The 12,417-nt window shown below is 35.2% G+C and overlaps 1 protein-coding gene across 1 annotated transcript; it reads right to left on the reverse strand.

Annotated features, from left to right (window-relative positions):
- Positions 1 to 10,288: 10,288 nt before the first annotated feature.
- Positions 10,289 to 11,028, reverse strand: LOC135671420 (non-classical arabinogalactan protein 31-like). Its single transcript, XM_065179527.1, has one exon. It carries the CDS (start codon positions 11,011 to 11,013, stop codon positions 10,438 to 10,440), a length of 576 nt encoding a protein of 191 aa, XP_065035599.1. The 5' UTR covers positions 11,014 to 11,028; the 3' UTR covers positions 10,289 to 10,437.
- Positions 11,029 to 12,417: the final 1,389 nt, after the last annotated feature.

Below are 12,417 nucleotides of genomic sequence, written 5' to 3' on the forward strand. Positions count from 1 at the left end.
TATGTATTGCTATCGTATTTAATCCTGCACACATAAAAACCTACTTCGATCTAGACAATTATTACAAAGCTTGAATCATGTTTCTGGTATATCATTGGTTCATCGACACTTCATCTGATTCTTCAACGCATCATCTTCTTTTACGGCCTATTGCCCAATCGGCCAGTTGACCTCTGCAACTCCGATATACTTAGCGTAATTTTCGCTCTTCTTGGCTCAATGCCGGAATCTATGGCCTGAAGCCTTCTATCAATATGTCGACCGATCCTCCGGCTCGACGTCCAATCTTTTGACATGTTCCACCGGCCCAACATGATTCTTCTTGCTTTAATTGTCTTTCCTTGATCAAAGCATCCTGCGTCACTCAAAACGCAGATCAAATCATAAATACTTATCAATTGGTTTCATCATCAAAATTTGAGATTCAACAATCTCCCCCTTTTTGATGATGACAACTAATTGATGACGGAGTTTAAACAAATTCCCTCTATCAATATGGCATATTGATAGAACTCTTGGATTCAAAAATCCAAGCAACATGTCACGATAAAATCATGCATAACATCAACATACTTCTCCCCCTTTATCATCAACAAAAAGGAGAAGTTCAATTATCAAGTGTTTTAGACAAATAAGTTCAAGTCATTGCATAATAAACATAATTTCCAATTTTATCATCATGCAAGCTAACAATAATTAAAGATGTACAAGTTTAGCATGTTTGCTTATCTTGAGATAGCAACTTTTTGCATCTCTTTAGATTACAAGCTAGCAATTTTTACGATATGTAAGTTTTATAACATACAACTAGCATATTTGTTCATCTCCTTACAACATGCATAATCACTAAATCATCATTAATTTTGAAGATGTGCAAGACTACAAAATTTGCATGTTTGCATTTTTGCTTCTTAAGATAGGCAAGCTAGCAATCTTCGATGATGTTCAAGATAGCATTTTCTTTTCTTTTGAGAAGTGTGATTTTTTGCTTCGTTTGCAAGACGCAAGCTAACAAAATTTTACATCATTTTACAACATGGAAGCTAGCAATTTGGCAAGTGTTACTTCTCTTTGAAGTATAAAGGTTAATAAATTTTTGAAAAAGAATACAAGATAGCAAGCTAGCAAGATAGCAATGCATCATTTTAGAATATGTAAGCTAGAAAATTTTAAGATATTCAAGAAAGCAACTCTTGCTTCTTGAAATATGCAAGTTTGTAAATTTTACTAGATGTGCAAGTTAGCACTTCTTTCTCCATACAATTTGTAAGCTAGCAAATTTTTACTTCCTTTGCAATGTTTGAGCTAGCAATATTTCTCCCTCTTTGTCATTGTCAAAAATAATAGAAGAATACAATGTTGTAATTCATTTTCCCTTTACATGAATTTTCAAATCATGACAAAGTTGAAGTATCAATTTTTTTTCAATATGTTTGTGCATCATAATAGTTTCAAATTAAAACATGCACAATTTCAAAATCTTACATCTCATCTTTACTTTATGCATGATATTAACAATATATCAATCATCATATCATACAAGATACTCAAGCATTCATAATACATCATTTTAGTAACAAATCATAGCATTTTAAATCATGATGGTATCTAAATATCAAATTACATTACATCCTATCATGCATGATCATAACTTCTTATTTGTATTTCATGTATATTTTTATTTCATCACATTCATTTCATCTCATCAAGAAAAATTAATGGGTGATGAATACAAGGAGTTATACAAAAATAAATCATATCATGAGAGATAAGATCATGTGAATGCCAAAAAACATGATTTATATAGTAAATCTCCTCTTAAATAAAATACCAAAAAAAATTTATAGAAGTACAAAGAAGATGTCTTGATTAAAAAAAAATCTCAAGTAATAAATCCAAGAACTCACAAGAAAAATAATGATTCATTTAGAAAATCTCCTCTTAAGAAAGTACAAGTAGAATCGTAGGAGAACAAGATCTCAATTCATGCATATAAAATCTTCAATCATCATGATTCATCTAGAAAGTTCTCCTCTTTAGTAAATGACAAGAAAAAAAAAATCTCAATTCATAGAAAGATCTCAAGTTATAAATCTAAAAAAAAACTCAAGATAAAGCTTATTCAAATTCCAATCATCAAATCAAAATCTTTTTCAATAGATTCAAAAAGAAACATAGATAGATTCGTTAATCTCTCCTTTTTGAAACATCGATAAAGTAAAGAAATTTTTCAAGGAGAAAGCTTTTCTCTTTTTTTGTTGTTTGTTTTATACAAGCATGCCTTTATCCTTTTTTATGCCAAATAAAAGCATGCATCAATGTTTAGGATCAAAAAATAAATTTCATCAAAAAAACCATCCATCTTGTTTATAACCAAAAAAACATAACTTTTATTACGGTAAAAATCGATAATCCATAAATCACAAGAATCATCATGCATAATTTCAAAAGATAAATTCATTAAGCATGATCATTATGCATCATTACTTTGAGCATGATACCAAAACATGGTTTCAAGTTTTCAAGATATAACATGCACAATTTCAAACTATAAACTCATTAAGCGTGATATCAAGCCTTTTAACATTTTCATTAAAACATCAAGTATGTTTTCATTGAACATAAGGCATCTTCAATTAAAATCGAAAAGCTATACGGAAATCAACATGATACATATTATTACTTCTTAAAAACATATATAAGATTAATCATATTTGGTGTGCAAGCATTAGATTAACATTTGTTGTATTTTCATAAAACATGTAATTTTTATGATCATTTTCAAAAATTACTAGAAGGATAAGCATGATTCCTAAAATTTTTATTTTTATTACATCATGTAATTTTAAAAATATATATAATTTTTCTAAATTAATTAAGAACAACTCATGAAAAGCATTATGTAATTTCGAAATAAATTAAAGTAGTTTCGTTTGAGTTGTTTACCTCATTGTCGAGAGTCACCAAAGCGAAGTTCGTCGTTTCGTCTTCATTGGTTTGCTCCTCTTCTTCAGATACACTTGATTCGTCCAAGATTGCTTCCTTCTTCTTGTATTCATAGCAAGTAGTTACATTCTTTTTAAGTTTATTTTTATTCTTTAATTCTTGTTTCATGAACTTTTTAAATTTCATAGTGAGGAGTTCAAGTTCACCATCACTTGAGCTTATGCTCGAGTGGTCTTCGATTGTTATAAGTCTGAAATCCTTCCTGTTCTTTGGAAGGTTATTCTCAAGTTCGTTTTGTGCTACATTCGTCATTTCATAGGTCATTAAAGACCCAATTAGTTCTTCGAGTAGAAGCTTGTTTAAGTCTTTTGCCTCTTGTATGACAGTTACTTTTGAATCCTAGTTCTTATTAAGATAACGTAAAATTTTATTTATAAGTTTAAAATCCGAAAAACTTTTACCAAGTGCATTTATAAGTTCAAAATCTCCAATGGTTTTGCTTGGTTTCATATGAAATAATTTGAAGTCATGCATTAAAAGATTAATCTTCGAAACTTTTACTCTACTAGTGCCTTCGTGTATGGTTTCAAGAATGTGCCAAATATCAAAAGCCGTTTCGCAAGTAGAAACATGATTAAACTCAGTTTTATCCAAAGCGTAAAATAGAGCGTTCATAGTCTAGCATTTAAGGAAAAAATTTCTTCTCCAAATCATTCCATTCTTTTATTGGAGTAGAAGACTTTTGAAAATCACTTTCGATAATATTCCATAAATTCAAGTCCAACGAAAGTAAGAAAACTCTCATTCGAGTTTTCCAATATGTGTAGTCCGTCCCATTGAACAAGGGAGGATGAATGAGAGAGTGATCCTGTTGAAAGCCGAAAAGAGTAATTTCTCTTTAGATGTTAAACCAAATGAGAAATGAATGTGGCTCTGATACCAACTGTTATGAACGAGTCGGCACTAAGAGGGGGAGGGGTGAATTAGTGCAACGATAAAAACGTCGGTTTGAAAAACCTTCGTACGATAAAATCTGATTTCGACGAAAACTATTTCGGAGAGATCTTTAAATTGGCAGCATACGAAAGAGTATAGTGGATGTAAAGCAAGTAAGGTAGTTTGTAGTTAAGGTTAAATAGCAAAATAGAAATGCAAACCAATTTATAGTGGTTCGGTCGTCGTGACCTACATCCACTCCACCGATTCCTCTTCCGTTGAGGCCACCGGCATCCACTAACGGTATTTCTTCAATAGGTGAAGACTAACCTCCTTACAACTTTATTCTCCTTTTGCAGGCTCAGGAGAGAACCTTTACATCCCCTTTTTATAATGCTTCCCTCACACTCTCCCTTAGAATGGTCTCTAAATTTTAGGATGAGGGACTCTATACTTTACAAGGGTTTTCAACTCTAGAAACATAGAGTTTTTGTTCACTTTTCTTCTCTATACAGGAATAGCTGGGGTATTTATAGACCCCAAATGGCTTCAAAACTTGGAGCCAAAATTCAAATCCTTGAAATTTCAGGATACGGGCGGTACCACTACCTGTAGCTTGACACTAGGCGGTACCACTGCCCAGACTAGCTGTACCACTGCCTGACAAAGTCTTGGAGACTATGTCATGATGGTTTCACTTGTTTGGTCATTGTTTGGGCCTTTCTCTTGGTCCAACATAGTCCAAACTTGGACCCAACTGTCCCCTAATTGGGTTGGCTCAATTCTAATCCCAATTATATACTAACTATGAATTCTAAGATATTTACTAAGCTAAACAAGTCCATAAGTCTAGGTTTCTTCCAGTGAGCTTCTGGTAAACTTCCGACGATCTCTCGGCAATGTTCCAGCGAACACCCAGCAAGCTCTTGGACTTCACGATGATCTTTTTGGTGAGTTCCGAAGAGCTTCTTTGGCAAGCTCCTGGACTTCTCGGTCAATTTCGGTAGAAATTCCGATAAACTCTCGAACTTCCAACGAAATCATGTTCTTGACTTCGGGACTTCATTTGGCTTTATGACTTGCTATCATAGTTAATCCTGCACACATAAAAACATACTTCAATCTAGACAATTATTACAAAGCTTGAATCATGTTGTCCGGCATGTCATTGGTTCATCGACGCTTCGTTTGCTTCTTCGGCGCATCGTCCTCTTTTGCGGCCTATTGCCCAATCGACCAATTGACCTCCGCAACTCAAATATACTTGGTGCAATTTTTGCTCTTTTTAGCTCTATGCCCGAATCCATGGCCCGAAGCCTTATGTCGATATGTCGATCGATCCTCCAACTCGACATCCAATCTTTTGACATGTTTCACCAGCCCAACATGATTCTTCCTGCTTTAATTGCCTCTCCCTGATCGAAGTAACAAAGGATAAATAGGTCCAAAGGATTAGATTCTCCTATATCATTTGGAGACTTCGACATAGTGGCCCAGTACGTTTGCAGTCTATGAGTTGAGTGAATTATTATGGAGTTATGGTAGAAGGAGTTATAACAAGTATGACTTATGACTAACTGGATATTAGGCCTAGAGCATCATACACATATGGTAGGTGTTGCAACGAGTAGAGGTTTAGATATGGTAGGTGTTGCCCTTGAATTATTGGATCCTATAAATAAGATCCAATAAGAGCTAATAAGATATTATTGGGTAGAGACTCACTAATCTAAGAGGTTTACGTAATTGGATGGAGATCCAATACCCAATATGACAAGATCTATTAGGGTTATATTAACAAGGGACCTTTATAAATATGAAAGAACTAAAGAGTTATAGGCTAGGCTTATTGGTTGCCACCTCCTATTCTTCTCTCTCATTCTCCTCCTCAAATAGCAAGTGTGGAGATTTGGACAGCGATTTGGGGAGCATCTTCGCAGCCCCTACCATATGGATCACCGCGGGAGAGAATGACGCTCGACCCCCTCCATCCTCTCTCATAGATCCGTAGGAATTCAGGGATATACGATCTCTCTAGGTAACACAACTATCTCACATGTAGTTTTTAATTTTGTGGGTTTTTGCACACCAATCTTCGCATGATGATAAACACCTTTTGAAAATCTTTCACTGCATATATGATGTCGCCCTAGATTTCCCAATATCTATCAGGTTATCTCGATGTCCTCCTTGAGTAACCAATAACTAAGATTATTTATAGTCTATATTTAAAGGTAAATCGGTCTCATTATTATGATTTTATCACGATCCAATTCTCATTGCACAGATCCATGAACATCATAATATATTTATGCAATAAACAATATAAAGTGAGATAATACCATAATAATAATAAGCAAAAAGAGTGCATATCATGCTATACATATCATCACTCGTATGATTGGCTTTTATGGCACCTATGACTAGCAGACCCAACTTCAAGTCACTGAATTGGTCTTCCAATAGGCCTAATTCAACCCTAATTCAAGCCTAATGGGTCATTAATTAAGTTAGTATGGTTACACCTAAAATCAATTCAATTAAAATCTAAACTACTTCGATTAAGACACAAATGATTACAAATATAAATCCTATGTTATTTGGCATGTCATTGGTTCATCTGATGCTTCGTCCGAACTCCCAATGCGTCATACTTTCCTTTGACATATTGTCAATCTATCGGCATGTTGACTCCCGTAACATCCGATCTTGGTGCAATACCTAATCCATCCGACCCGATGCTCGATATCTGACTTCGACCCAACATCTGATTCTCCTACTTCAATCTATTTGTCTTTTCATGATCGAAGTTAGTCCTACATCACTTTTCTCGAACACTGATTAGATCATAAACTCATCAATCGATTTCCTCATCAAAATCCAAGATTCAACATGGTTGTTTGCAATCAGAATCTTAGAGCCCCATTCGAGTGATTTGGCCTCAATCTATTAATGTCAATGTCAATTATAGTTGTCCACATTCAACACCATCAGTTTGATTCTTTTAGAAATATCTATTTATCTAAGATGTTATAACGGGAGAAGTGTAAAATAAAAAAAAAATTATATGCTACAAAAGAGTATATTTATGTCTAAGTGATGATAATTCAACTCAAGGGTCTTGTAATAATATTATGAATAATTTATTTTTTTTATGGACCTAAGTGTTGGCTTTCTGGTATATTCTTGATTGTTGATATATATGTATTCTTTTGGTGTCGAGATTTCTCTCTCCCTCCCCAACAAAGTGATATCATGGCCTAAAAGATTCAGTGATTAGATATTCAACAAGGTTGAATAATGAAGATTAAAAGGATCATAAAAAAAAATTTATCTTAGAAGGTATAAAAGTGGATAAAATAGATTATTTAGATTAATAAATATTTTATGATTCTTAGAATAGGAGAACAAGAAATTTAGTACGAGAAGGAGTTCTTGTAAATGAGAAAATCTTAAAAATTAAGATTTAGTTATTTTGTAAATATCCTACGTATCTTTAGATTTTAATGGAGAAAGAGCAAGATCAAATATAAATTCTTTGAAGTTTATATAAGAGAGATATTCAAGGGGTATTTGAGTAGGGATAACTCAAGTATATTGTAATTATTTTAAATATTTGATTTTCTTTAAAGTTATAAATCACATTAATCTTATATTAACTTTTTGATATATTTTTGTTATATTAGATCATTATATATTCTTTTGATTTTCGAGTTTTATCTACCTCTCTAACGACTAGTGGAAGAAAATATAACTCTAGAATTAAGAGTTAGTGTCAAGAATATCCTTATTTACGATGAGATAATCATAATTATATACGATTAAAGAAGCTTTAGACAAACTGAATCCATTTCAAAGATTAGAAATATCATAGCTTAACTTAAGACCTTTTTTTTTATTTTTCAAATATTTGATGATTTACTTATGTGTTGCACTCTTATACAAAACATCAGAATTTGTTCATCATTCGTTTATTATAGATATCTAAAACTTATACCGGAGACGATATTAAAATGAGGTCTCATAGCTAAAACATCAGATATCATTCGTTTATTTGTCCATAGCATTTGTAATCTAATACTAACTTGTCATCTTGCCGATGACATGAGCACTAATCTGACATCGACTAAGCGCCCACATAAGCATAGGTCGAGTATTGACGTGGCGACTATTGTCCACATGCTACCCATATCAGCTCCCGTGGGAGTCTCTTGTTCGAGCTGCTGCTGTTCACAGGCTGTAGGATATCGCTGTGTTGCAGCAGGAGCAGTGCTGTTCTTAATCCGTCGTCATCATCATCGTCGTCGCCCGTAAATCCGAGACATCAACAGCCGAGAGAGAGAGAGAGAGAGAGAGACACACACACACACACAGAGACAAGATTGGAACACAATCCACGTGAGTCATGCAGAGACGACAAAGGAGGCGGATCAGGGTGTCCTGTACTCATCCTTCAGCTTCCGTGCTTGGAGATTGAACACTGTTATTAAAGGGGCTCAAAATGACCTCCTCAAAGGATGAGCCATCATCCCCTGTCATCTACCCAAAAAAGCAACAAAAAGAGTAGACTGTATGATTACTGTATCTACATTTCTCCTAATGGGATAATATTCAAGTAAAACCAAATTGTTGAGTATATCCTTAACCAATTGAGTTGAGTGTTCAATATGTGTGATTGGATAATGTGACTACTAAGTTTATGTATTACAAGTTAATTTCAGTATATATTTGATAGAAAGAATAGAAGATAAGAAGCTTTATTGAAAAAAATAAAGAAGTTTTATTGAAGAAGCTTTAGCTTAAATGCGGGAAAATCTTATCTTCTATCATGCCCCCGCAAGATGGTGCTCCTGACAAGGATACCAATCTTGAATCGATGCAAAATATGGTTTACAAGCGAGAGGCTTCATGAGTAGGGCAAGAGCATATTGCTGCTGCTATTGTTGTTGCTACAATTTCGACGACGATGGTTGCGGCTGCGATGGCAGCGGCTATGATTGCAACGGTTGCGATTGCGACGACTGCGATGATGGCAGAGGAGAAATCTACAGTAATGTTGCAGTGTTGCTACTACAACATAGGAGGAAGCTGCAACATAGGAGGAAGCTGCAACAGAGGTGCAACAGAGGAGGAAGCTATAGCAGAGGTGCAACAGAGGAGGAAGCTACAGCAAAAAAGGTAGGAGGTAGCTACAGCTCTGATACCATATAGAAAAAATAGAAGATAAGAAGCTTTATTGAAAAAATAAAGAACTTTATTGAAGAAGCTTTAGCTTGAACGCATTAGCATGTCCCTCTCCTATTTATAGGGAATAAGAGGGAGGATTTTCCTCAATAGAATAAAAGATTTTCCTCAACAAAATAGATAAGATTTCCTCATATAGTTGGAGAAATCTTATCTTCTATCAATATTATTCCATACTATATAGATATATATTTTCATCTTAGAATACATTTTATCAATCCCATTATATGTCATTCATGGAATATTAAATTAGACATTATGATTAAATAAAATATAGTAAATATATTAATTACGATATGATTCTTTGTCTTAGTTGAAGTTAAATATTTGGGTTAACTCTTCTATAAATAAGAGGTTAATATAATGCATTAGATTCAAGAAAAGAGATGATTAGATATTTGAAAGACTGTAAGTTATAGAGATTGTTAGTCTTCAAGTGTCTTATGTTTTTCTACTCTATCATCCTTTATCTATGATTATAATATATATATATATATATATATATATATATATATATATATATATATATATATATATATATATATATATATTAATCATCTTTCTTAGAAACTCTTCTCTAATTAGAACAAATAATTAATTTCTAATATATAATTTATAAACATTCATGCACATCAATATATTCCATCATTTTTCTTTATTTTAGACTTGATCCATTTGGCATTTAGTGGTGTTCCAACCTGAGCTTTCAATTTTTTGTGATGTGGGCCAAAAGCATTTCCTTCTTAGGAGTATAATAAAAAGAAGCATTTATCTTAATATATTTACAAGAGATAAGCTTGTCACTTTTGAATCATGCCATCATATGATTATTTTAATCTCATTTGACCGCTTATGAAAATGTTGACCCCATCACGGTAACTTTTTTGTGTTCAAATCACGAGAAAGTATTGTGGAGGTATCTAAGTATGTATATTATACAACTATATATATATATATATATATATATATATATATATATATATATATATATATATATATATATATATATATATATGAATAATTTTATCCTACTTAAAATTTCCAATAGATTGATTATTTCAGGAAAGTATTATTTAGACTAATAAGAGATGGAAATAAGAGTAAATATGCATATCAGATCAGATGATGAAATATAAATCACACACATTTAATTGGAGTATATTTGAATCATAAGAATGGATGAACGATAACTTTGTGGGACGGAGAGAAGGAAAACAACACCATTTGCCATTTGAAGTTAGACATCGATCTCAACAATTCGTTTGATCCAAAGAATTCAGCAGACAGAAAAATCCAACCCCAATCTCAGGATTAAGTCGCCTTTGGGGGACAGTAGGCCGGCTTGAAGGCCAGCGGCCCCGCCACATACACGTCGAGGTCGGCGTACTGCCCCGGGATGGTGGTGTTCTGATAGCGCAGCGGCGTCCCCCGGTCGCCGCCGTTGACGTCGGTGACGCTGCTGCAGCGGTCGTCGGGCGACACCAGGAGGCGCACGGCGCAGGACTCGGCCGGGTCGAAGTAGCCGCCGCGCATGGTGGTGGTGTACAGCTCAGCGAACACGTACCCGTTGTCGTCCGCCGTCGCCGCCCTGTACAGCACCACCCGCCCCCTGTGGTCCTTGCAGGTGATGCCCACCCTGGCCGCCGGTAGCCGTCTGGAGCCGGCAAGCTCCCACGTCCCCACGCTGGCGCAGTCCTGGCAGCTGACCAACCCCTCCACCGCCACTATCACCTTCCTCCCCGCCTCGCCAGCCGCCGCCGCTGGGAACACGCCTGTGGTCCCCAGGAGGAGCGCCATGACGGCGAGGAGAGACCACGGAAGCTTGGCCGGCATGTCTTGTTCTGCTGTGAGCTGATCTGGAACGACGGAGAGATGGTGATCGACCATATATGCTACTGTTGGAACATTTATTCTCCAACACTTGAATGACATTTGCACTGCTCTCTATTTTTATTTTTATTTTTTGAACTTATTTTATTATTTTAATTAAAGTTAGAGTTAATTATTATTATTTCCAATAACTATGGCTATGTGGTGCTTTGTGGTTGTGGTGGTGGTGGTGGTGGTGGTGGTGGTGGGGAAGTTTGGATTTAGAAAAGAGATGGAGTGAGTCTCAAGCAAATTCTATAAGCAAAGGTTGTTAAGGCAACACTTTGGACCACCAAACACAGAGACTGGAACAAGGTTCCTTTCCTGCACAGATAATTAATGGCGTGCTCCTGCAGAAATCTCCATGAATCAGACGTGGGAAGTTGTAAGTTCGTCAACGTGATGCTTCCTCATGCTACGTGAAGGCATGTTGGTTCGCTCGACTTCCGGAGCAGGCTGAGTATAAATATATAGAGACGATAGTGGGTTGTCAGGGCGAACTCATCACTGTTGACTGGTGTACTGCGTGGAGTTGAGTTGGTGACGAGGGAGGAGAGGAGTAAACAAAGATGGCGAGCAGAGAAACGAAGCGGAGGAATCATTGATGGCTGGTGGGAGGGGGACGGCCATGTGAGGAAGCTACCACGGGAGCCCAATCTAACGGAGAGCGCCTCATGCGTGACTTAAGTCACGACTCAGGTGATGACTTAAGTCCTGACTCGTTAAGATAATTACTGACACATATTTAAGGTATTACGACGGTCCAACTCAAAAAATCTTACGGCCGTAATTGTTACGAATTTACGTAAATATGAGATTACTCTGTGACACTTCGTAATTGTTACGAATTTACGTAAGTAATACTATCATTATCTTCAGGATGATAATGATAGTGTCTAAAAATTTTAAAAAGGTTGATCGAGCATATATCATATATTTTTATTTTATTTTGAACAGAAAAAAAAATTATAGTGATTTAACATTGAGTTACAAACTGCAATGCAAAAGGATCAATGGCAGAAAGCAAAAAATACCTATGAGATGTTTAGAACATTAAGAGAGTCAAACAGAAAGTAGATGTCATGAAAATAATTCTGTAAGATTCAGGGAATACAAGTAATTAATTCCCTTGGCCATGACAAACTCCAAAGAGAAAATTGGTAGCTATGACTTCGGCCACACTCATCTTTCTTGTGGAAAAAGATACAATGCAAAAGAGAATACAGCAGCAGGAAACTTCAAAAAGATTCGAGTTGCTCACAAAAGAATAAAAATAGTTGTACAAAGAAGGAACGACTGTTTAGTCATTGTGCAAAGAATCTTGAACTGAAATCATCCAATCGATGTAATAAAATTCATTCCTATTATTAAGCTTATTTTATCAAAGTGATGGAAGTATTATCAAGCTCAAAGTTTACTTGA

The sequence above is a fragment of the Musa acuminata genome, unplaced genomic scaffold, assembly GCF_036884655.1.
Source record: "Musa acuminata AAA Group cultivar baxijiao unplaced genomic scaffold, Cavendish_Baxijiao_AAA HiC_scaffold_1139, whole genome shotgun sequence".
Classification (NCBI taxonomy): Eukaryota; Viridiplantae; Streptophyta; class Magnoliopsida; order Zingiberales; family Musaceae; genus Musa; species Musa acuminata.